This window comes from Dipodomys spectabilis, unplaced genomic scaffold (genome assembly GCF_019054845.1).
Source record: "Dipodomys spectabilis isolate Male_0828 unplaced genomic scaffold, ASM1905484v1 ptg000197l, whole genome shotgun sequence".
NCBI classification, from domain to species: Eukaryota; Metazoa; Chordata; class Mammalia; order Rodentia; family Heteromyidae; genus Dipodomys; species Dipodomys spectabilis.
Window position 1 is genome coordinate 16,282,641 of NW_024870874.1, and position 25,718 is coordinate 16,308,358.

Here is a 25,718-nt window from a genome sequence, read left to right on the forward strand (position 1 = left end):
AGTGCTTGCCTTGTGTGCATGAGGCCCTGGGTTCAATTCCTCAGTACCACATAAGCAGAAAAAGCAGGAAGTGGCGGTGTGGCTCAAGTGGTAGAGTGCTAGCTTTGAGTTGAAGAGCTGAGGGACAGCGCCCAGGCCCAGAGTTCAGGCCCCACAAACAGCAAAAAGAAAAAAAAAAAGAAAGGGCATTTCTGAAATATATTCTCAGGACCTATGCCTTACTTAGGGGAAGAGTTAGTGAACATCACACTGTGAGTCTCTATTTGAGGAAACCTGTGGTGGACGTGAAATGTTCCCCAGACATACTGAAGTTTACTTCTCTAGAATTATCTGGCCTTTCTTTTTTTTTTGGGGGGGGGGGGTCCAGTCGTGGGGCCTGAACTCTGGGCCTGGGCACTGTTCCTCAGCTCTTCAGCTCAAGGCTAGCACTCTACCACTTGACCCATAGCGCCACTTCCCGCTTTTTTTTTCTTTTTGCTTATGTGGTGCTGGGAAATCGAACCCAGGGCCTCATGCATGCAAGGCAAGCACTCTACCACTGAGCCACCTTCCTAGCCCCTTATCTGGCCTTTTCTATCACTTCTCAGACGTAGCCCTGTAACTGGAAGGGTCCTACTGGCAGGGTTCTTCAGTTTTTGTCTCTTGTCCTGCAGTGTGGGTTTAGCTAGCTTTCTCCTTTCAGAGATGTGTTATCCTCCCTGTCTTTATATATTAGTGAGGCCTTATTTGTCATTATTTGTGTACCAGGAATTGCTAATATAGGCTCTGCTATTGAAGATTTAAAGTCTATAGGACTAAAATTAAGCCACTAGCCCTTAATCTCTCTTCTGAGTATCTATCTGAGACACAGCTTTTAGGGGCTATCTGCATAGAAGGCTTGATGCCTCCATTTGGCTCTTCTAAGGCCAGAATGGAAATTACCACATTACCAAGCTTTGACATACCTTCATTTACTCTTGTGATATGACAGCTCTTCTCAGCTTAGGGAAACATTCTATGAAATAGGCACCAACCTGAGCCAGGCACATTCTAGGCAGAAGAGGACTGAGGTCAGGACTCCTGAAGAGATTTCCAGAATGTCCCTTCCAACTAACAGATGGACACCACTGACCACGATCCTTCCACCCCACTGTTCTCAAAGCCAAGGTGCCTTCCCCTTAGGCCATCTGATCTCCGAGTCTCTTAGATAATTCCACCACCTTGTAATCAAAGTAGAACTTCAGTGTCTGTCATTAAAGGCAATATTCTGCAAAGGGATTTTTTTTTTTTTTTTTTTTTTTGGATTCCAAATCCAAAGCCATTCTGGGCAAGTTCTATTTAGTAGATGGAAGAAAAAGAAGGTTTTAAGTGAGCCTGTTAAAGGTCCAATAGTAACTGTTCACACAAGAGTCAGAACATCCCAACAGGACAAATTCTTACAGAATGAAGAATTTAAAGTTTTTGCATAAAGGGGACTTTCCACTTTTTATTTATGCTTCTATTAGGATTTTGAAGGAATGTCAGCACACTGTTATTAACTCTAATAGCTTGCACATCGCAGCCTGGATGGTTTGGGGCCCTGAGGCTCTCAGGTTACTCATGTAAATACAGGGATTCACTTCCCTGTGCTCAGCTCTACCATTTGCTTAAGAAAGAGCAAATGTGCACAATCCAGTAGCAGCCTGGCAGAAGCAGGATATCAAATGAAGGGGAGGTTATGGTTGGAGTCAGTGAGGTAAATGCCTGAGTGGCACCTGCTTCATTCAGCAGATCTGCTTTCCCGGGGCCTCCCACTGCACATCTGCTCCTGACAAAGCCTCTTTTCTCCTCCCGTTAGTCAGAAGCAGAGCAAAGGCCCAGCAAGGAGTCATGTTGGTTTTCTTCTGTCAGCACAATTGCCTGTGACATTATAATTACACCAAATCTTCATTATTAGAAGAGCCCCAATTTAGAGATTTTTCAGAGCCTAATGAGTTTTTGAAGTGAAATTGATTTAAAGAAAAAAAAAAAAAACACAAAAAAATCTTTGCTGTTTTAAGCCAGTATTTGAGTCTGAGAATCATTGAAGGGGGCCTAAATATGGAAACTGAGACACCGTTCGGAGCAAAACTACAAAAGCCTTGCTATCAGATTGGCTCCGTAAAGAGTCATCCAGCAATCTTTCTGACTTTGCACAGCCCCATCTCGCTGTACCTCTCAAAGCACTATAATATACTTCTACAGTGATTCTTCTTAAATGCTAATACATTTACTCATAGATGGCCTATGGAGCTAGAGATCATTGAAATAAGTTAATAGAGTAGAGCAGAAAAGGAAAGAACCTATGTTATAAATAAGGGAAATGCCCAGGAAATATTACAGGCAACTACAAAGCATCTGGTTTCATATTGAGTTTCCACCAAAGATATTTCATAGCAGTGTTAAACTATGTGCATCACACACACACACACACACACACACACACTCTCTCTCTCTCTCTCTCTCTCTCTCTCTCTCTCTCTCTCTCTCCTGCATGCACACACGCACATTGTACATTTATGATGTAGAGTTAGCACTGTGGAAGTTCTAGAAAGGTTTTTGAGCTATAGTCTAGTGATTTAAACTTAAATTAATTGAAATCACATAAAACTAAAGGTTTTGTTTCTCAATCACACTAGCTGCTGTAGCCACCATGCTAGCCACACACACTGTTGACTTGGCCCTTGTCGCAGGGAGGCAACTGCACATCGCTGATTGAACCTCCGCAAGTGTCATGACTACTTCAGGAAGCCTTGGAGTTTCTATTTCAGTATTGATGAAAAATTTTGCCTGAATACTTCTGGAACAGTTCCTTGCAGCCATGTTGCCTAGATTATATTCTTAATCCTTTTGTATCCATATTTTTCTCCCAAGAATATCATGTCCTGGGGAAGGTGGCTCAGTGGTAGAGCGCTTGCCTTGCATGCATGAGGCCTGAGTTCGATTCCTTAGCACCACATAAGCAGAAGAAAAAAAAAAGCCGGAAATGGTGCTGTGGCTCAAGAGATAGAGTGCTAGCCTTGAGCTGAAGAGCTGAGGGACAGCGCCCAGGCCCAGAGTTCAGGCCCATGACCGGACCCCCCCCCCCCCCCAAAAAAAAAAGAATATCATGTCCTTTCCCTGTTTATCCCTCTTTCAAAAAACTAGTGAATGAAAACAAGTAAGGGAAACATTTAATTTTAGGAATATCTGTTTCCAGCTAGCCCTCTTGGCCTTCTCAGCGTTTCTATTGGAATAGACTAGACAGTTCTTTTCTCATTAAACAGCCTCTGGCTGACAAGAGACCATGTGAATTGGGGGCCAAGAAAGAATGTGTGAATCCTGTAATTGTAACGTTGCTTAGGCTTATAATAACCCTAAGAGACAGGAATAGCCTGTGGGTTTTATAAATACAGATATAACCAACTCTTAGTTGTCATATACAGATTATCCTTCATGCAGATTACTTGTGACACATTTCTAATCCTTGAACAGTTCCTCTAAGCAAGCTAGTGTAAGCCTCAACTATCTCCTCCAGCTGCTAAGTACTTAGGAAATACAAATTAGTTTTCATATTAGCTTAAGAAAGACATAATTAGGAAGGTAAAGCTGCTACAAGAAAATCACATTGTAAGTACCAGTTAGGAGAGAGTTAAAGAGAAACAAAAAAAAATTCACCCTTAGCACACAGTAAGCTGGCATGTGCACTGAAGGGTTTGTAAAATGCTCATAGGTGGACATCAGAGATATATGCCTGGGATATGTGGGGAGCTACAGAGACGCAGCAGGTTCTAGTGACCCGTCTTGCCCAGTGCTTCTTAACAGTTCTGTGTTCTTGTCAGGCCTGTTTATGGCAGACTATGGAGGTTGCAAGTGGATCCTGGCAAGAAGTTTGCAGGTGGGTTCATCTTTGGGGAGAGAAGGAAGCAGCTGAGGGTGGAGTTACTCCGAGGCGGCCATTCCAGGCTCTGTTTCCTGCATGTATGATGTGATTCCCGCCGATGCAGCCCCCATCATCTGGTCACCAAATAGCTTTCGTAACCATTGATAGTTGGTTATTTCTAGTGTGATTACTCCTTTTTTTATTGATTAGCTGGGATTCTTTTATAAAGAACTTATCCCAGTAACTATTTGCCTATGTCAAGTACAGTTCAGATAAGAAAGGGGGACTGAATACTTGATCAAGATGAAGTTACTGGGCTCAGCCAACACCAGGACTCCAACATGGCATCAGTCAAACCAGTGAAGGAGAAAAATCTCATGGACGCTGGACTAGGGGAGCTGCTAAGCTGGACATTGATGTGAGCTTTTACTCCTTACGGCACCATTGGAGCATTTCAAAAAGCTTACTACTGGTATTACAGCAAGCACATCAGTGTGAAGAAAGCAAACATCGCTGGAGTTAGCACAGTGCTGGCAGCTTACCTGCTTTTCAGCTACTTCCTTTCTTACAAGAAACTCAGGCATGAACAGTCATTCAGATACCACCAAAGAAGGGCCCATACATGAGCCTCTGCATTGTGTACTCCTGACCATAACATTGTTACCCTGGCTTTCAGGGGAGGGGGGAGGAGTATCTCAGGCACTGCTGAATCTTTTCAACCCTGAGAATTAATGCCTAAGAAAATTGACTGGTTTGGAGGGGAGATGGGGAATGAAGACTCACTGAGATAGATTTTTTTTTTTCTGTGTGACTATCAAACTCCATAACTATCTGTTTATTTCCCCTTCACAGTCTGCCTTCTTCAGGTATCTTACTATCTGTAGCAATGTAATCCTACCCTTCATGTGTTCTTAGAAAGGTTAGAGAGTAGTCAGGCACCGGTAGCTCACGCCTGTATTTTAGCTACTCAGAAGGCTGAGACCCGAGGATCGAGGTTCAAAGCCAGCCCAGGCAGGAAAGGCTGTGAAATTCTTATCTCCAATAAACCACCAGAAAACTGGAACTGGCGCTGTGGCTCAAGTGGTAGAGCGCTAGCCTTGAGCTGAAGAGCTGAGGGACAGTGCCCAGGCCCAGAGTTCAAGCCCGCAACTGACCCAAAAAAAAAAAAAAGAAGAAGAAGAAAGAAAGATTTGAGAGTGTCCATCTTTTGAGAAATGCTGCTCTACAAGATTATGCAGTGTAAGCTTCAGCAGCACATACACTAAAACTGAAATGATATCAAGAAGACGAACATAGCCCCTGAGCAAGGATGACATGCAAATTCATGGAGCATTCCATATTTTTAAAAATAGGATTCTGAGAGCAATTATATAAAGTAAGAAGCTGAAAAAGCAAGAGTGTATCTTTGGAAGCTTCCTTCCCAATCTTGTCTGTGCTCTCAGATGGAGGAGCACGGTTTGGTGGCAGGCACAGGCAAGTTCCTGGTACCATTCTTGCTCCTTTTGTGCCTATTTGAAACTTCCCATAATAAAGTGTTTGAAAATCACGGTATCAGAAATCTCTGTCCCTGAGTCTGGTTAACCCTTGCATGGACCTGCCACTACTCATTCTTGCATTTCACTACTGCAGACCCTCCAACAGCTCTGTGGCTTGTGAGCTCTGCATCATCTACACTCACTTCCTATTTGAAAGTAATGGGTCTTGTCAACTGTATATGCTCACTGTTCTATGGGCTTTTGAAAACCTCGAGTGTCATTCTGGGAATTTACCTGACATCTCTGTGCACTTGGATCAGGTGTCTTCAGAGTCCACGGTATTCCACAGGCTTTATTGGCAGTGCCTGTCCCCTGTTGCTTTCTGTGAAAGCCTTCCTGGCCAGGTGAGCTAGCTCAGCCCCACACTGAGAGCTCAGTCTCCAGTAGTTCTGAATCCTGAAGCACACATCTCTTGATTTCATAATGTTCCTGAGCATCTCCAGTAATTCAAGAGGATACCAAGAAGTTCTATCTCCAGAATGTGTTTTGAGACACATTTACAACAGTAAAATGCCTTACCAACTCAGGAGGCTAAGATCTGAAGATTGTAGTTTGAAGCCAGCCTCGACAGGAACTTCTGTTAGACTCTTATTTCCAATTAAATGCCCTTCCCCATTCCCACCCCCCAAAAATAGCCGGGTACCAGTGGCTCATGCCTGTAATCCTAGCTACTCAGAAGGCTGAGATCTGAGGATTGCAGTTCAAAGCCAGCCCAGGTAGGAAAGTCTGCGAGACTCTTATCTCCAATTAATCACCAGAAAACTGGAAGTGGTACTGTGGTTCCAGTGGTAGAACACTTGCCTTGAGCAAAAAAAATGCTCCGCTCCAGGACTGGTAGCAAAAACAAAATGCATTCTGTTTTGACATTTGGCTTTCTGGGTGTCAGTGGCTTATGCCTATAATCCTAGATACTCAGGATGCTGAGGTCTGAGGATCATGGTTTAAATTTAAAGCCAGCCAGTCAGAAAAATCCAGTCCTAGGCTGGGAAGGTGGCTCAATGGTAGAGCGCTTGCCTTGCATGCATGAGGCCCTGGGTTTGATTCCTCAACACCACATAAGCAGAAAAAGCCGCAAGTGGCTCTTTGGTTCAAGTGGTACAGTGCTAGCCTTGAGCTGAAGAGCTGAGGGACAGAGCCCAGGCCCAGAGTTCAAGTCCCACAACTGACAAAAAGAAAAAAGAAAAGTCCAGTCTGTGAGACTCTTATCTCCAATAAACTACTCAGAAAAGGCCAGAAGTGGTCCTGTGGCTCAAGTTGTAGAGAGCACCCTTGAGCCCAAAGAGGCTCAGGGACAAGCCCCACACTCACAAAAACATTTAGCTTGAGGAGTTTCATGGTGGTCTGCAAAAATCAGGCAAAGGATAGGAATGGGCCTGCCCCAACCAGACAGAGTCACTGCCAGGAACATTATTATAGGAAGTGGCTTTTCTAAGTATGCCTTGAAATTGGCAAGAAGGGAAACTTGGTTTCCCTTGGTATCATGACTCAGAAGTACAAGAAGAGAAATGCTTTATCTTTCTCCCCCCCCTTTTTTTTGGGGGGGGGGGATCAGTCGTGGGGCTTGAACTCTTGGCCTGGGTGCTGTCCCTCAGCTCTTCAGCTCAAGGCTAGCACTCTACCACTTGAACCACGCACCACTTCCAGTTTGCTGGTGGTTAATTGGAGATGAGTCTCACCAACTTTCCTGCCTGGGTTGGCTTTGAACTGCGATCCTCAGATCCCAGCCTCCTCAGTAGCTAGGATTATGCATGAGGCTCCGGTGCCCAGCTTTGTCTTACTATCCTAAGAGTTACCTGGACTTGCATTCTGGCATGAAATGGACTTTTCATGACCTATCATCTCCTTTTTGCTCTACATCTCTCTTCTTCCCATCTGAACCATATTTAGGCTACCACCTCTATTTGCCACCTGCCTACTGAGTTAGCTTTCTTATCTGATTTCCTATCTTTTTCCACTTTCTACCAATATGCCTAGTTTTCTTCATATCACACTTGCTTTCCTTAGACATCAGCTACTGATGTAAATACTTTTCCAAGCTTGCAAGTGGGAAATTTTATTTTAATATAATATTTTTACTAAGTGATTGTAAAATGGGGCTTCCATTCTAGAAGTCAGGTTATGAGGACAATGCATCCTGATAATGTCATCCCTTCTATCAGAGATATAAAAATTTTTATTTTTTTTTATTGTAAGGATACTGTACAGAGGGGTTACAGTTACATGAGTAAGGTAATAGTACATTTCCTATAGAGCATTGTTACTCGCCCCTTTGTTTTTCCCCTACCCTCCCTTCCCTTCCCACCTCCCAAACTCCTCTCTCCCTCCCCCCAAAGTTGTAAAGTTTTCAACATAGTGTCTTGTACATCTCACTATTACATTGGGTCAACCTTTATTCTATTTCAGCTTTTTGTTATTTCCCTTCCCCTCCCCAAATTAGAAAAATGTATATACAAAGTACAGGGCTCCAGAATCAAATATAGTGGAGACAGAGGTCATACCGTGGGTGAAGAACATTCCAGAGGAAAAAAAAAAGCACATAGTACATTACAAGTACATTAATAACAACAGCAACAAAGATAAAACCTCTGAGACAAAGATTTTTAAATTTAAAAAAATAAAATAAAGAGCTGGATGCCAATGGCTCACCTATAATCCTAGCTACTCAGGAGGCTGAGATCTGAGGATTGTGTTTCAAAGCCAGTCTAAGAAGCAAAGTCCGTGAGACTCCTATCTCCTGTTAACCACCAAAAAGCCAGAAATGGAGTGTGGCTCAAATGACAGAGTGCTATCTAGAGCGAAAATGCTCGGGGACAGTACCCAGGCCCTGAGTTCAAACCCCAGGACCAGTACTAAAAAAAATGATTTTTTTTTTTTTTTAAAAAGGACTTCCCTCCTTCCTATTACCCTTAGAAAAAGCTATAACTACCTGACAAGTAAAAAATGAGGCACTGATGCCATGTAGGCTAAAATTGGGAGGATTGCAATTCCAGGTCAGCCAGAACAGAAAAGTCTACAAGAGTCAATCTTAACCAAAGAGACTAGGCATGACCTGTCACCATAAAAACATAATAAGAAAATAGGAGGGTCAGTCTAGATGTGTACGTAAGCAGGAAGCTAGATCTTATCTCAAAAATAGCTAACTAAAAAGGGCTAGGGACATGATTTGGTGATAGAACACATGCCTAGAAAGTGTAAGACACTGAGTTTAAACTCCAGCATTGTCCATCACTACCCTAAATAAAAACTTGATGAGTTATATATAATATAATCTGCGCATTTAAGCTGGGTGCCAGTGGCTCATACCTGTAATCCTAGCTCCTCAGGCTGAGATCTGAGGATCACAGTTCAAAGCCAGCCTGGGCAGGAAAGTCCGTGAGACTCTTATCTCCAATAAACCACTAGAAAACCGGAAGTGGTGCTGTGGCTTTAGTGGTAGAGCGCTCGCCTTGAGCTGAAGAACGCAGGGACAGCGCCCAAGCCCAAGACTGCCATTTATTCCTTCTTTATTATCCTTTCCATCCATGGACTTCATTGGTTCCCCAACAAAGCTGGAGTTTTCCTGACATATATAATTGGCTTTTATCTCAATAAACTACAGAAACCATTACACCATCAATTTTGCTTTGGGTTTTAAGAGTTATTTCTTAAAGCACCAACTGTTGTGTTTTTTGTTCAGCTCTCTATTTTTCCTCTCACAACCATCAATATTTTTCTCCCAACTAAAGATATTTCCATGGCCAACTTGGAAGGCCTTTGGGGTGAAAGATTCAGTTACAGCAAACAACAATTCCCAAAGGTTTCCCAGCTAGAAAGGCAAATGAAAGGCCCATTCTTCCACCAGCCATGTGCCCTGGCCTATCTTGTGGGGTGGGGGAGGGCAGGCCATGGTACAGCTGACCAGCCTGCAGCCCTGGGTTCTACTTAGCTCATGTTTGTCCTGCTACTTTCTGGAGGAATTGAGAGATTTGTCACAGTGATGACATATACTATCTCTGATCATATATACATTTTTCTGTAGTGCTAGAGGTTGAACTCAGGCCTTGCATGTACTAGATAAGCACTTTAACACAGAGCTAAGCCCTCAACCTCTTGGTCATATTTTTGACATGCTTAATATTGAGTAGCGTTTCAGCCTGGATTGATTATTTATGAGTGCACTGGACATTATTGTACAGTTCCTGTGCCAGGTGTGAGCACTTCGTGTCTTTGGAGGTCTTTGGCAAATAATATGGCTCCTGTAGGAGTTCACTGCCACAAGATATGTGCTGACTCTGCTTCTGGTCTGTCTCCTTAGAGCTTTAGCAACTAACAATTGCTGTAAATCCACTCTATGTCCAGAACTGTACCAGGCTTTACCTGAGTTGAATAACCCTGTGAGATTAGTTATAGCATTTTGCACTTGAAACAGATTTACAAGTTGTCAGAATGGCAACACCAAGATTCACACATAGGGCTGGGAATGTGACTCAGTGGTAGAGTGCTTGCCTTGCATGCATGAAGCCCTGGGTGTGATTCCTCAGTACCACATAAACAGAAAAAGTTGGTAGTGGCACTGTGGCTCAAGTGGTAGCGCGCTGGCCTTGAGCAAAAAGAAGCTCAGGGACAATGCCCAGGCCCTGAATTCAAGCCCCAGGACTGGGGGGGAAAAGATTCACACATATGTCTTTCTGGGAATATTTAATGGAAATAAAGTGGCGTATTTCATCCTGCCATGAACAGTTCTTAAAGTACAACACAACACTTTAAGAATGTCATTGCTGGGTGCCAGTAGCCTGTGCCTATAATCCTAGCTATCAGGAGGCTGTGATCTGAGGATCACAGTTTGAAGCCAGCCCAGGCAATAAGCTCTGTGAGACTTTTATCTCCAATTAAGGACCAAAAAAAAAAAAATGTGGAAGTAGAGCTATGGGTCAAATGGTAGAGCGCTAGCTAGCCTTGAGCAAAAAAGCCAAGGACAATACCCAGACCCTGAATTCAAGCCCCAAGACCAGCACGCGCGCGTGCACGCACACACACACACACACACACACACACACACACACACACACACGAACATCATGCAGAAAGCAGGTTTTTCTCTAGAGTGTAATAAAAAACTTGAAGGCTCTTTGGTCTGCAGAGGGCAAGGCTAGACGGAGTATAGTTCAGTTTCCAAAAATCATGAGAAATATGACCGATTCTAAGTCATTTCAGTTATTGAGTACCTACTATGGCTGCTTGGTACTTGGTACTTAATGACCTAGTCATGCCAACAGTTTAAGTAAATTAGAGAAAAGCAAAAGCCACTTAGAAGCAGATCAGTATAGGCCTGGTGCCAAGTAAATAGTAGAAACTGTAAAATCACAGAAGGGAGAAAACCTGGTGGACTCATCTGTCTGCTTAAATTAGCCCATGAAAAACTGCAGGAATTATCAGAAGAGTAGAACTTAAACCCACAGGGAATAATATAGGCAGAATGATCTGCCTGAACAGGTAGTGTTTAGGGTACATTGAGGGGCCGAAGTGGCTGCGATGGAATTATAAGGTAGTATATTGGTGTGAAAGATTCATGTATATTCCCTCAACTAAGCATTTCCGGATTTGGCTAGCTAGACATGGTGGTACATGTCTGTAAATCCCAGCACTTGGAAAACTGAAACAGAAGCCTCAAGAGTTCAGAATCATCCTGGGCTACATTGTGATGTTCAAAAAGGAAGGAAGAGAGGAGAGGGCTGTGGGCATGTGTAGCTCAGGAGGTAGAATAGTTGCCTAGCAAATGCAATGTCCTGAGTGCAAACTCCAGTACTGCCAAAAGAGAAAAAAAATTAAGCCAGTCGCTTGTGGTTCACGCCTGTAATCATAGCTATTCAGGAGGCTTAGATCTGAGGATTGTGGTTTAAAGCCAGCCCAGACAGAAAAGTCCATGGACTCTTTACCTCCAACCACCAGAAAACAAGAGGTAGAGCTGTGGCTCAAAGTGGTAGAGTGCTAGTCTTGAACACAAAACGGCTCAAGGACAGCACCCAGGCCCTGAGTTCAAGTCCCATGACTGACAAAAATGTTTTAATTAAAAATACCTGCCTAAAAAGTAAGATATGTGTGGTAAACTGTGCCTGTGATCCTAACTTTTAAGAAGGTAAAGATAAGTAGAACTGTATTTCAAGACCAGCCCTCACAAAAAGCTGGTAAGACCCCATTTTGACCAATAAAGCTGGGTGTGGTGGACGGTATCTGTGATCCCAGCTGTATGGAAGGTTATGGGTAGGAAGGTCCTGATCAGACACCTAAAAAACAACTAAAGAGCCAAAAGGGGTGGGGGCATGGCTCAAGTGGCATAGTGCTTGCCTGGCAAGTAGAAGGCCCTGAGATCAAACCCCAGTACTAGAAAGAAAAGAGAGAGAGAGCTGAGGAGAGACAAAAGTGTCTGAAAGCGAGCATGACGAAGTGCTTTGGCACAGATCATTAAGGCTGGGTTTGCAGCACTCCAACTAGAATACTTTTTCACTGCAGGCCCAGATGAAGTGCATGCATGGGACATCAGGAAAGCGGTGAAGGCTCCTCAGGCTGCAGGAAAGATTCACACAGATTTTGGAAAGGGATTCATTATGGCTGAAGTAATGAAAGACGAAGATCTTAAAGAGGAAAGTTCTGAAATTGCAGTCAAGACTGCTGGGAAGTACAGACAAGAAGGCAGAGCTTACATTGTTGAAGACGGAGATATTATCTTCTTCAAATTCAATTCACCTTCACAACTGAAAAAGAAATAAACTTTAGCAATTAGCTGCCAAAAAGACATGTTTGGTTTTTTTTTTTTTTTAATTAAAATTTCTGGAAAACTTGAAGGTACAGACTTGGGAAGGGAATTCTGTACAAATTATTTTTGTTTGCCTTAAAATTATAAAATACTGTGTCCCTCCCATGAACTGCAACTTACTAAATATGAATAGTTTTTCACCTGACTAAGCCCCAACTCCAGGTTGTAAAAGCCTTGTTATTCATCGCTATTGTATATACCAAGCCCAACACCTCAGGATGAGGTGGTACCTCCTCCTTTAGGAACTGTAAATAAAGCATGTTTGCCAGTACTTCAAATGTTTATACCCTACAAACCCTTGACAAAACAAAAACCTTAACTGCCTGTTAAAATATATATTCTCAGCTGGGCATGGTGGCATGTACCTATGGTTCTATTTACTCAAGATGCTAAGGCAGGAAGAAGATCACTTAAGCCCAGGAGTTTGGGGTCAGCTTAAGAAACATAGCAAAACCCCATCTGTTAATAGCTTCTCCTATAGAGGATTGAACTACTTTTCTTGTTTGTTTTTGTAATACTGATGTTTGAATTTGCCCTTGCACTTGCTATGCAAAATACTGCGCCACTTCAGCCCTGTACCTGGTCTTTTTTTGTTGTTGGGGGAGGGAGGGGGAGACTAGGTTTTTGGCCCAGTCTGTCCTCAGACCATCATCCTACCTTCCTCAGAGTTGGGAGTATACCATCACTGCTCATCTTATTTATTGAGATGGGTTTTGCTAATTTTTTCCCAAGCTTGCCTTGAATTGCAATCTTTACCTCCTGAGTGTTTGGATTACAAGCATGAGTCACTACACTCTGCAAGGAACTTGTTTAAAGAGACAAAACACTTTGCAAGAAATGATTATCCTAATGAAGTGACTGTTCTGCTGTCAGTTTGATACTCCTCAGTGGGCATTGGACTTTCAAAGAGAGGATGTTACATACACATACATATAAACACACACATACACACACGCACAGATGGCGCAAGGTGCAGTCTGGGAATCTTAGTTCAGAGCATGTCCTCATATCCATCACTTTGTATAAAAATTCTGGAAGACTCCTCTGAAGGAACTGAAGCAGGGTGATCATGAATCACAATTCATCTAGGCAAGAGATGATAGGTTTGGCCATGGAGGGAGCCCCAGACGTGAAGTTCGGGTTTACATTTGGAGGGACAGTTGACAGGATTTGCTGATGAATTGAATGTGAAGTTAAGAATGACTTCAGAGTTTGGGGCCTGAGCAACGGGAAGGATGTAATTGCCATTTATTGAGGTAAGGAGGAAAGGGAAGACTGGGAGGATTATGTTTAATCATTTGGGTTCAAAAGTGATACCCAACACATTTAAAGAAAAAAAAAAATCGAAGCACAGCAGGGGTCAGGTGTCATTTGCAGAGAACTGGCACTGGCCAGCAGTTTCTCCAGGGAGTTTGCAATGGCTGCTGGTTGACATAAAGATTCCTGTCCTGGGAACTTTCACTCTTTTTTCCTGCATAACGGACGAGGAAGTGTAAAGAGCAAGAGCAGTGAGCCTAGAGGATCATTCTCTCCTTTCTTGGTCCCACTGGCCTAAGGGTTAGGTTGTCAAGGGCATGCTGGGGCATGGAAAGGCCCTCAGATCTAAGGCCAGAACCCTTGGCTTCATCATAAACTTATTAGGGGGAAATCACTCAGCCTGTATTTTAGAAGTTTCGATTGTTTGGGTTTGGGGTTATTAGGAGGGAAATCACTCAGCCTACATTTTGGAAGTTTTGTTTGTTTGGGATTGGGGGTTTTGTTTGTTTTTTAGATGGAGACTTGCTATGTTGCCCAGGCTGGTCTTGAACTCAGAGGTTCAAGCAAACTTCCTGCCTCAACCTCTCACATGTTAAATCTATAGGCATACATCAACCTGTCTGGCTATGTTTGCAGGAGGAGAGATATTTGTTGTTTGGTATTTTCTGACCGAGACTTGCTATATAACCCAAGTTGGCTTCGATCTCATCACCTTCTTGCCTTAGCCTCCCAGTGCTGGGGTTACAGGCGTGTACCTTGCCTAGCAGCTGTATTGGTGTTGCTATCTTAATAAACTTTCTATGTGTATTTTTGAGTTTAAGAAAAGGATGGATTGCATTTATAAACTGAATGTTGTGCTACTAAAACCTTGAAGGCATTGTTCAAATCTGTGCCTTCCTGTGAGCCCAGGGTTCTTCCAATGGGGCTTGCTTCTCGTTTATGAAAATGAACACTGCCAGCATTCCTTCTCCAGGGTGGTGTGAGCTCTGAGGAGTGCCACCCACAGGCCAAAGAGTGTGAACAGTAAGACTGTTGGGTCTCCCTGCAGAGGGAAAAAAGAACTCTTAAGTCCTTAAAGCAGAATGTGAAGGGCCTCCTGTGCTTAACCAGCTGCAATGACCCAGAATACAAGCCCGGATTAACATGTGCCTCTAGATTAGGGCTAATCAGGGCAAGCTGAGCAGGTGCAGGGACAATCCCAGCCTGATTACTGTACCTCAGCATTTAATCATCTGTCTTGGAAGGGCAGACACCCGACTCAGTGTGAACTAACCCCTCCCCCCCCCCCCCCCCCCCCCCCCCCCCGTCCTGGCGATGGATATAAAGACTGCTAGGTCAGAGACATTGAGGTGACTTAATCTAATCCTGTATCAAGATGTGTGTGTAAGAGAGAGACAGAGAGAGACTTGCACAATGGCACCTAAAATCCCCACAATGAAATGCGAATGCATTTATCTAAAATGGTAGTAGAAAGTGCATGTAGAAAGCTGTGGGGTTAGTCATATAATATCTCCTGTGTAGAGTTTCTCCCTCTGAAAAGCGTTTAAGATGTGTAGTCACTGTCACCAGTTACTCACTCAGACAGCTTTCCTTTTGTGGAGCTCATTGCACACACTCATAACAGCCCAATTTTTTCCTTCCCTGGCTGATGTGGAATACAGAAGGTGGAATTTATAAAAAACTTCACATGGATGGGTCTGAGTTGTAGCCTGTTACGTTTACATTTTACCTTATTCTTCCGAGCTGGGAACTCCTATTGGAGCTCATTCTCATTACTTTAAAACTCCCCCACCTTAGTCATGAATGTACGCAGTCCAACGCAAGACAAACACGCAGTGCTGGGAGTAAGACATTCCTCGACAGAGGGCTGTACAAAGTGTGGGGCCACAAGGACAGGGACCCAAGCCAGAGAAGGCAAAATCTAAAGCTGACTCAGAGAAAAAAATCAGTCATTTCAGACACCTGTCACGGTACAGGCAAGCACAGAGGTGCACTATCTGAAGAACTTCAGATACTTCCATGAGTGGCACAAGCCTACAATCCCAACATGGAGGCACCTGAGACTGAGGCAGGAGGACTGAGCGTTTGAGGCGTTCGGGCTACATCTTGAGACCCTTGTTGATGTGTATAGTGATTGGGAAATAATGGAACAATGAATCTACGTACTATGTTTGAAGATCTCTCTGGTTATAGCAGTGCCAGCCACTATGTTCTTTTGTTTTTTGTTTTTTTGGTTGGTCGTGGGGCTTGAACTCTGGGCTTGGGCACTCCCTCAGCTTTTCAGCTCCAGGCGGTGCTCCACCGCTTGAGCCACAGCGCCACTTCCGGTTTTCTAGTGGTTTATTGGAGATAAGAGTCTCACAGACTTTCCTGCCTAGGCTGGCTTTGAATCATGATCCTCGTATCTCAGCCTCCTGAGTAGCTAGGATTACAGGCGTGAGCCACCAGCACCCGGCTACATTTTTGTATTTGAGCCTTTCGCCATGTTATTCTTGGGCAAATCTTTTACAATACTAAACACTTTTAATAACACTGGTCATGGGTCCATGTCATAGGAAACCCAAACAACTCATAGCCATAGCCAGGGTGAAGGATTTGCCTTTACAGTTTATATTTCCATTCACCCCAACACTAACTTAACTAAGCAAAAGTGGGAGGCCCTGAGTTCAAGTCCCAGCAGTGGCACTAATTTAACAGCAATGAGAATCTGATGATACACTAGACTAAAGGGGGTCCAACAAATGACTGTCATCCAAGCACAACTTAAGCAGGGCTTAGTAGTGCAGGCCTATGATCCTAGCAAGTAGGAGGCTGAGGCGTGAAGATCAAACAGGAACAACAAACAGGCTCTGTTGGCAGCGGAGGGGGAAATAGGTATATAGAGGAGGGAAAATGGAGAGAGGAATGAAAATGAATATGGTTGAAGTACTTTATATGCATGTACTTTTTTTTTTTGGTCTTTTCTTTTTTGGTACTGGGGATCAAACCCAGGACGTTGCACTTGCTAGGCAAGCGCTTTGCCACTGAGCTACATCCCAGCCCCTGTTAAAATTATTTTAAGACAAGGGATAAAGAATCATAGCAGGGGTGTGAGGTTGATAGGGTACACTATGCATGCATGAAAATGTCACAAATTCCCCTGGTATAACTAGGATATGCTAATAAAAATGTTAATTAAGAGCTGGGAATGTGGGGCTGGGAAGTTGGTTCAGTGGTAGAGCGCTTGCCTTGCATGCCTAAGGCCCTGGGTTTGATTCCTCAGCACCACATAAGCAAAAAGAATAAAAGCCGGAAGTGGCGCTGTGGCTCAAGTGGTAGAGCCCTAGCCTTGAGCTGAAGAGCTGAGGGACAGCGCCCAGGCCCAGAGTTCAGGCCCCACGACCGGACCCAAAAAAAAAAAAAAGAGTTGGGAATGTGGCTTAGTGGTAGAGTGCTTGCCTAGCATTCATGAAGTCCTGGGTTCAATTCCTCAGCACCACATAAGCAGAAAAAGCTGGAAGTGGTGCTGTGGCTCAAGTGGTAGAGCGCTAGCCTTGAGCTAAAGAGCTAAGGGACAGTGCCCACGCCCAGAGTTCAGGCCCCACAACCAGACCCAAAAAAAAAAAAATTAAAAAAAAAAGAAGCTCAGGGACAATGCCTAGGACCTGAGTTCAAACCCCAAAACTGGAAAAATAAATAAAATAATATAAAATAAATACATATATATATATATATATATATATACACACACACACACACACTGGTATTTATATGTATGAATTATATGATATAATACGTATTATATTTATTTATAAATGGTATCCCAACTGAGGGCAGGAAGGAAGACTTTGAGTCCAAGGACTGGGGGCTTAGTGGTTCAAGACCTTACAAGATCCTAGTCCTGAACGCAGTCCCCAGTACTGTCAAAAAGCAAAAGAATTTTTTTTTTTTTTTTTTTTTTGTCGGTCATGGGGCTTGAACTCTGGGCCTGGGCACTGTCCCTCAGCTCTTCAGCTCAAGGTGAACGCTCTACCACTTGAGCTACAGCGCCACTTCCAGCAAAAGAATTTTTTAAAAGACCTCTCAAAAAAAAAAAATTAAGTCCCATTTCATGTGCATTGGCAGACATTGCTAAGTTGTATGGATACACACCAATTCAGCATTGTAAAATAATACCTTATTTCACATGTTTTTCTGCGCTAGTGAGGTGTTCCTAGCAGGGAGATCACTCCCTTCCTAAAGCCAGTGGAGGGCTTTTGATGGGAGGGAGGCCTCTAATTGTAATGGCAGGAGTGGGTTTGAACTGAGGGTTTTTGGCTTACTGGGCAGGGACTTTACCACTGAGCCAACTTCCCAGCCCCATTCAAGTGATATTTTAAATTGGTGCTCTCCCCCAAACAAGTACTAAATGGGCTGTTTTAGAAAAGTTTGTAGCCCAGGGATTTTTTTTTTTTTCTTTTTGTCACATATATCCTTACTGTTGCTAAAACAAACAAAAAAAAATAGTCTTCTATCATTTTAAGTTGAATGATAGTTTTTGGACAACTTGTTATCTATGACCACACAGAAAAATATTTGTTGCCAAATATGTTGTTAGTTGTTACATTTCCTTCTTGTTTTTTGTTTTTGTTTTTGTTGTTTTTTGTTTGTTTTGTTTTGTTTTGTTGGTCATAGAGCTTGAACTCTGGGCCTGGGCGCTGTCCTCAGCTCTTCAGCTCAAGGTGAACACTCTACCATTTGAGCCACAGCACCACTTCAGGTTTTTCTGAGTGATTTTATTGGAGATAAGAGTCTCACAGACTTTCCTGCCCAGGCTGGCTTTGAACCGCAATCCTCAGATCTCAGCCTCCTGAGCAGCTAGGATTACAGGTGTGAGCCATCGACCCCCGACCTACATTTCCTCCTTTTTTTTTTTTAATTATTGTGAAAATACCATATAGGGGAGTTACAATTACATGGGCAAGATAATGAGTACATTTCTTATCAAGCATTGTTGCCTCCTCCTTTGTTTCCCTTCCCATCTCCCATCCCCCCTCCTACCCCCAAACATTTCCTTCTTGTGTAACTTATTTTCCCTTCAAGTTCATATTTGGCTTGGGGTGGAATGGCATCTGCTTTTGAACCGTAATCACCGCTTATATCCAAGTCTGGAAAATCCTCTGCACTTCAGCTCTCTCCCTCTGCTCCTGTCGTTTTCTCCCCCTCCCACACCCCGTTTCTCAGGACCTCCAAGATTTAGCAGCATACTGCACCCCCTTCTGAGCTTCCTAAGAGTGGGGTTACGGCTGGACCCTTCCATACCCATAGATGTGTCTACTCTGCCCCGGTGGGCTTGCCATCCACACAGGCAGTAACAATGGCCAGGCCGAGCTGTAGGCTGAAGGCATCTTTGCCAGGATGCTGGAAGACATTGCTCCACTTTTAGCTTCTAGGTTTCTGTGGGATCCAACACTGCACTTATTACCAATTCTTTGTGTATAACTTGTTAATTCTAGAACCTCTTAAGATTCTTGATGTCTTTCTACTGTTTGGAAAATTTGCTCATGTGCTTAGTGTTTGGGTCTTTTTCATCTCTTGTGCAAACAGGTGTCAACTGGGCCTTTTCAGATTGAAAGTCATGTTTCTTTCTTTTTTTCCAGTTCTGGAAAGTTATTATGTCCAACAATTTCCTGTCTTCTATTTCTGTCTTGTAACCTTAGGGGTATGTTAGGGGAACAGGCCTTCTTCTTCCCTACCACATGGGGTCTTTTCTTGGGATCTCCCCAGGTCAGTTTCTCAAGACAGTGACTGAATCTCAGCTGTGGAGTCATGAATTGGGTCACTGGGGTTGGGGTAGCTATTAGTCCAGCCAATTAAATAGAATTTTCCCACCAAATCTGTTTTCAGTCTTTTCCTTTGTGCAGGTGCCAGACCTCCCATTCCCTGTCATTCTGATCTCAGAAGGAAGAAAAGGTCAACATGGAGTCTTTCTTCATTCTTTCATTCGTTTTTCCAGTCTGTGTGGCAAGCTTGACTCTGAAATGAAGGGACAGATGGAGCAGAGACCAGAAGAGTGGAGAGGAAGGGAAAGCTTTTCTTTTTGAGTTGTGAGAAACTGGAGCATATGCAGAGTTGAAATTGGCAGGCAGTGTCCCAGAACATCAGAGTGTGAGGGTCTATTCACAGAGGAAGATGGCCGTAGAAGGGCTGGCCAGCCAGCCCATGGGATGGGGGCACTGACTACTCGATGGGTTTGTGCATCTCCCAGAGGAAACATTGGTGCCAGGCAGTGACACCCGATGCCCTGGAACTGGTTGCTCACAGCCAGCCTCCATCCAGGCACCTGAATAGGAACTTCACCAACAGTCTTGCCTTTTGTCTCTCTAGGCCTGGTCCAGATCCCTGTGAGCATGTACCAGACTGTGGTAACCAGCCTCGCCCAGGGCAACGGCCCAGTGCAGGTGGCCATGGCTCCAGTGACCACCAGGATATCGGACAGCGCAGTCACCATGGACGGCCAGGCTGTGGAGGTGGTGACATTGGAACAGTGACATGCAGCCATATCATGGCGGCGTTTTCTAGTCTACTTCAACATTTTTTACACATTTGCAGAGGTGCAATCAAATGGAATTAAGTCTCTCAACTTTGGAAGAAAAGTTTTGTTAACTTTTTTTTTTAAAGGATGAAAGGCAGCAGATTTTGGAATTGAATTTTTTAAAGCACCACTCTTGATTTTCTGGGATTGGTGAAGTAAGAAACTGCACTGTCTATTTCACTGTCCCAAAAAAGCCAAATTGTGGCAGGACTTCTTTCTGCGGGACGTGTGTGTGTGTGTGTGTGTGTGTGTGTGTGTGTGTGTGTGTGTGTGTGTGTGTGTGTGAGTATATATGTATATGTGTACATATGGACATACACATTTACATATATAAAGTATATATATACATATATATATATATTGAAACCCACATGAAATAACCTGTATGAATCAAGGTGAGCTGTGGAAAGAATAATTCACCCAGTTTAGTGGGTGATAGGGTACGTGGGCAGACACAGCCACCTGGTTTTTGTTCATACCAGGGTCATGCGTTGAGCTACTGACAAACTCAGGCAGAGGTGACCATGCCCTTCACCAAAGCTGCCTCCCAGTGGCCGCCCAGAACTCCCTGCTGGACTCACCTGAGGAAGGAGGTTCCAGGATGAGGCGGGGGTCCAGAAAGCGCTCGCAGGCCTGTGTGGTCTGCAGCTAAGACACTCCTCCTCAGGCTGATCCAGGTGCTGAACTTGCCATGGGCAGGCGAATGTCCTGAAGGGGGTCCCAGGCTGGGGCAAGAAGGTATCCTCAGCCTCCCAGGTCTCCTCTTTCAGGAAATCCTTCTTGATCTCATGACTATTGAAGAGTTGCTTTGGCTTTAAGGTCAATCCTGAATTGGTCATGTATATGTATATGAACTGGAGCAGAAGTATTAAGGGTCTGAAGAGTGCGTGTTGAGCGTGCTTGTGGATGTGGGGAAGAGGGGAGGGGAAGAGGTGGGAGGAGCAGAAGGGAAAGGAAGGAGAGAAAGAAAAATTAGAGAGCAGGGTGCACCAAGGGGAACCATTTTCTCCAACTGTATGAAGCTATAACTTAACAGAGGAAATTGTGATGAACGGGGACCCCTGGCTGGGGAAGCAGCGGCATCCTGATTCAGCCCCAGCTTCAGGACTCTGTAAGCTGTGTCCCCTGCATTCTTCCTACCTGTTAAATCCTCTGCTTTCCTGGTTGCAAGCCCTGAGCCTCCAGTGGCTAAATTCATCTGACTTTTTGACAGGCCAAATCTCTGCTCCTTCAGTTACAGGGAGTTAACAGTTCCTCCTCCTAAGTCCCCACATGTGTGTGACCGTGTATTTAATGTGGTTGGTTTTATTTTTTTTTAATGCGACATTAAAAGAGTCTTCATGTCTTGCTCAGCCTTTGAGAAAAGTTTCAGATTCTTGTATTTGCTTGTTTTATATAAAACTACCCAATGTTCTTTGTATGTTCTTTCTGTACGTAATGGGAGGGAGGGTAGGGAAATTTACATATAAACAGTCCTAGTTCTATAATTTGTTATTTTTTTAATTATTATTTTTTATTGTCATTGTGAAGCTGTCCAGGGGCTTTAAAGTCCATGTTCCTTTGTGATGAAATAACTTCCCAATAGTTTGAGAAATGGCCAAGAAGAAAAGGAAAAAAAAAAAAAAAGCAAAGTCAAACCCCAGTAGCAGAGCATGGATTCTGTGTTGTTTTCCATTCTGTCAATACTGCCTCATTCAATAAATAGTTTAAAATGTGGCAACAGGAAGTGAAGTGTTCCTCTCTGTAGGAGCCCTTGGCCTCTTGGACAAGAGCTCTCTTTTGGGATGTCTTCTGTGCTTTTCGAAAGATGCTTACACTCAAAGGTCAGCAGTCTTTGAACTGTGCTTGCTGGTGCTGTAGAACTCTGCAAGGAGGAAGGAGGCAGCAGAGGACAGATCAGGGCCTCCTGGAAGCCCAGTACCAGACCAGCTCCATCCCATGTACTAAATCCTAGGGAATGAGGGTGTGAGAGAAAAGTCTGCTTTGGAGAGTCCTAAAGATGCTTGAAAGGCTGTTCTAGTTTTGTTACTGGGCATTGTGCAAGGCTACCACTTGAACATAGCTCCACTTCCTGGTGTTCTTGGGATTTAATTATATCCACCTTTAAAAATCCAGGCCAGTGATGATGCTTCTGTGTTGGGAGGGTCTCCCACCCTGAGTACTCTTTAGTACTGAAATATCAAGAAACTCCAAGCTAACTGGGCACTGATGTCTCACGTCAGTTATCCCAGCTACTCCGGAGGCTGAGTTCGGAGCATCGTGATTCAAAGCCAGCCCAGGCAGGAAAGTCCGTGAGACTCATATCTCCACTTAACCACCAGAAAACCAGAAATGGTGCGGTGGCTCAAAGTGGTAGAGCACTGGCCTGAGCTGAAGCTCTTGGATAACACCCAGGTCCAGAGTTGTTGTCCTACGATTGACAAAAAAAAAAAAAGAAACTCCATGCTATGAATTCTTTCCTTGGATCCTTATGCCTCAGTTTCTAGTCTTTTTGTTTTTTTATTTTTATTTTTTTGGGGGGGGGGTTTGCTGCCAGTCCTGGGGCTTGAACTCAGGCGCTGGACACTGTCCCTGAGCTTCTTTTGCTCAAGGCTAGCACTCTACCACTTGCGCCATAACACCACTTCCGGCTTTATCTGTTTATGTGGTACTGAAGAATCAAACCCAGGGCTTCATGTATGTTGGTCAAGCACTCTACCACTAAGCCACATTCCCAGCCCTTGGTTTCTAGTCTTAATCACTGCCGTCTTTCCAGTTGTCGCTCTGCCACACCCCCAACTCAAACTCCTTCTAAATCTATCTTTATAATCTCCTTGCCTGTGTGTGCTGGGACCCTGTTCCCCACACTATTTCTTTTTGTTGTTGGATGGCTTGGTTGGTTTCTTAGCGATAATTGAATGAGGGGAGGAGGGGGGGTCAAGAAGTCTTTACTTTTTCACTTTTTCTTTTCTTTGTGCCAGTAAGTACTGGAGATTAACCCAGGGCCTGTTGTCTAGCTTTTTCACTCAAGTTTGGTATTCTACCACTTTAGTCACACCTCTACTTAGCATTCTCTCTTTCTCTCCCTCTTCTCTCCTTCTCTCTTTCTCTCTCAATTGGAGATAAGGGTCTCTCTCCCGCCCTGGCTGATCTTGACCCTTGATCCTCAGATCTCAGCCTCCTGAGTAGCGGGATTGTAGCTGTGAGCCACCGGCACTGCACAAGAAGTTTTGTCTTTATGTCTTTACTGCTTGACAGTGGTTCAAGCCAAGGGGCTGGCACTAATGGCTCACACCTGTAATCCTAGCTACTCAGGAGGCTAAAATCTGAGGATTGCGGTTGGGAGCCAGCCTGGGCAGAAAAGTCCCTCTGAGACTTTTTTTTTTAATTGTGAAAATACTGTACAGAGGGGTTACAATTACATGGGAAAGATAATGAGTATATTTCTTATCAAGCATTGTAGCCTCCTCCTTTGTTTCTCCTTCCCATCCCCTCCTCCCCTCCCTCCCACCCCTCCCCCCAGACTCTTATCTCCAATTAACTATATACTCAAAACAAACAAACCAACCCAGAAGTGGCACTGTGGCTCAAAGTTGTAGAGAGCTAGCCTTGAGCAAAAAGAGCTCAGAGACAGCACCCAGGCCCTGAGTTCAAGCCCCATGACTGACAAAAACAAAAACAAAAAGGGATTTTGTGCAAGGACTCCCTTGCACAAAAGACACTACCACCACCATGCATTTTCACCAGAGAGGGTGAGCCAGAGAAAGGAGTGGCTGCAGTCACTGAGGGAATGGAGGCTGATCTTGAGACCCTGGTCAGCGTGATTCTCAGGAGGTGAGAGCTGCTGCTCCCCACCCCTGGCTGATTACCTGGTGAGATCCTGCCTTCACCAAAGGCTTACGGAGACAACTAGTTTTGCTAGAACCAATAGAGGCCTTCCATGATTGATTATTGATGTGTGGATGGGAGATGCTAACTCAGCTGCCCTAGTGACCAGGTAAGCCCCAACCTGTGAGTGAGGCAGAAACAGCTCCCGTGGGGAAGGAGAGGCAGAATGGGAGGATCTCTGGAAAGAGCAGGTCATCACCTCACTAAAGATGGGCCCCGCTTGGCGCTGGGAAGGTGGCTCAGTGGTAGAGTGCTTGCCTTGCATGCATGAGGCCCTGGGTTCAGTTCCTCAGCACCACATAAGCAGAAAAAGCCAGAAGTGGCACTATAGCTCAAGTGGTAGAGTAGAGTGCTAGCCTTGAGCTGAGGAGCTGAGGGACAGCGCCCAGGCCGAGTTCAGCCCCCACAACCGACCAAAAAAAGAAAAGAATAAAAGATGGGCCCCGCTGTCCTAGCTTCAGAATTTTCTAGATTATCTGGGATCCAGATTTTTAAAAATAAGATCTCCTGATCTCATTATAAATGAAAAAATTCTTTACATACTCTGCAGGCAAAGAAAAACTGGGATAGAGTTCAGATCTGGCCTAAGAGTCTGTTTTGTTTAGCATCACAAATACCTAATGTCAGTCACCCATGAGATATGAAACAGAGATGCTCAAATATGAACACTGTAGCCCAGGATAGTGAGGGACCACCTAGATAGGGTGCTGTAGTGAATGAGCTCGGTTATCTGTTTAACTGTTAGGGTGCTTGTGTTAAGTACCTTATCATCCTGCAGAGACTAGGATCATACAAAGAAGCAGGCCACCAAAGAATTGGCTGTAAGTCCTACATTTGAGGCAATGCTGTTATCTTCTGGCATTGTTCAAATTCTAAAGACTGAGCTGAGGGGGGCCAGAATAGGAAGAGGAGTCCCTCACCTGCAAGTGTTCTGGCTCAGTACACCCTGGGCCTTGCTCAGGCTTAGCAGGGCCTCGTCAAGCCCCCTCCGCCTCAGCTGCATGTATGACAGATGGACCAGGCCTGTGGATCCCTTTAGTATCAGCACCAAAACTCATCAGGAAGGAAGTAAATTTGTCTGGAACAGAACCCAGTCTCCCACTGACCTCCTGGCCAGCCAGGTCACCTGTCCAGGCCTCTGGATAGCTGTTGCCCAGATTAAGGTCACCTTTGGTATATCCACCTGGCCTCTGGTAATTATTGCAAGAGTGCAGCTCTTGGAGAAGGCTAAGATGGTAAGGCTAGCATGGAAAGAGGAAGCAGCATACAGGGAGTCAGGACTTAAGAATAGGGCTCTCTCCACTTACTATCCACTCCCAGTCTATAGTAGCCTAATGGACTTTGGCCCACTGTGTTTTACCATCCTGACCACTGCAGAGCTATTAGCAGACATTTTGGGGGGTTACTGTTGGCCTGGAGTATATTTTTTGCAAGGTGGGGGAGGGTAAAATCACTTGAAGACAAACCATGGTGCCCTGAAAGCCTAGGGTTATCTAGAGCTGCCTTGGGAGGCAGGTCGAGCTGGCCTGGGCCCAGAGCCTGTCACGGGCTCTCTCCTAGCTCTTGTTCATGAGAACTGGGGCTTGTTGACAATTAAGAGGATTTCTTGAGTAGCAATGGGTAAGAGCCCTGACAGCATATATTATACATACATGCAGTATTAACCGATTTTGTAAAGTACTAATACCCCAACAGTGACATACACAGAGGTTAGTTTAATTTTAATCTGGCCAAATTTATTCTGCTAGTAGGAGGCAGGGTTGAGATATGAACTAACCCAGCACTTGTGGTTGGAGACCCTTGATAAATTTTTCTTATAGCCTAAGATGAATAGTCAGGCTGTTTTTGTGAGAG

The 25,718-nt window shown here is 44.3% G+C and overlaps 1 protein-coding gene and 1 non-coding gene across 9 annotated transcripts in view; both read left to right on the forward strand.

The window, feature by feature from the left end:
• Nrf1 (nuclear respiratory factor 1) overlaps nucleotides 1-21,713 on the forward strand; it is a 125,993-nt gene extending 104,280 nt beyond the window's left edge. For 5 of the 8 annotated variants that reach the window (XM_042695967.1, XM_042695963.1, XM_042695962.1 and 2 more), the window contains one exon: nucleotides 11,884-12,166. In XM_042695967.1, coding sequence (XP_042551901.1) covers nucleotides 11,884-12,140 — 257 coding nt within the window. In that variant the 3' untranslated portion in view covers nucleotides 12,141-12,166. Of the gene's footprint in view, nucleotides 1-3,818; nucleotides 3,875-5,071; nucleotides 5,406-11,883; nucleotides 12,167-19,789 lie in introns of those variants that run through there. The other 3 variants (XM_042695968.1, XM_042695969.1, XM_042695966.1) reach the window with 3 other exon arrangements.
• On the forward strand, nucleotides 5,097-5,203 carry LOC122121898. The gene has a single exon (XR_006150051.1). It is a non-coding gene; the product is annotated as a U6 spliceosomal RNA (small nuclear RNA).
• Nucleotides 21,714-25,718: the final 4,005 nt, after the last annotated feature.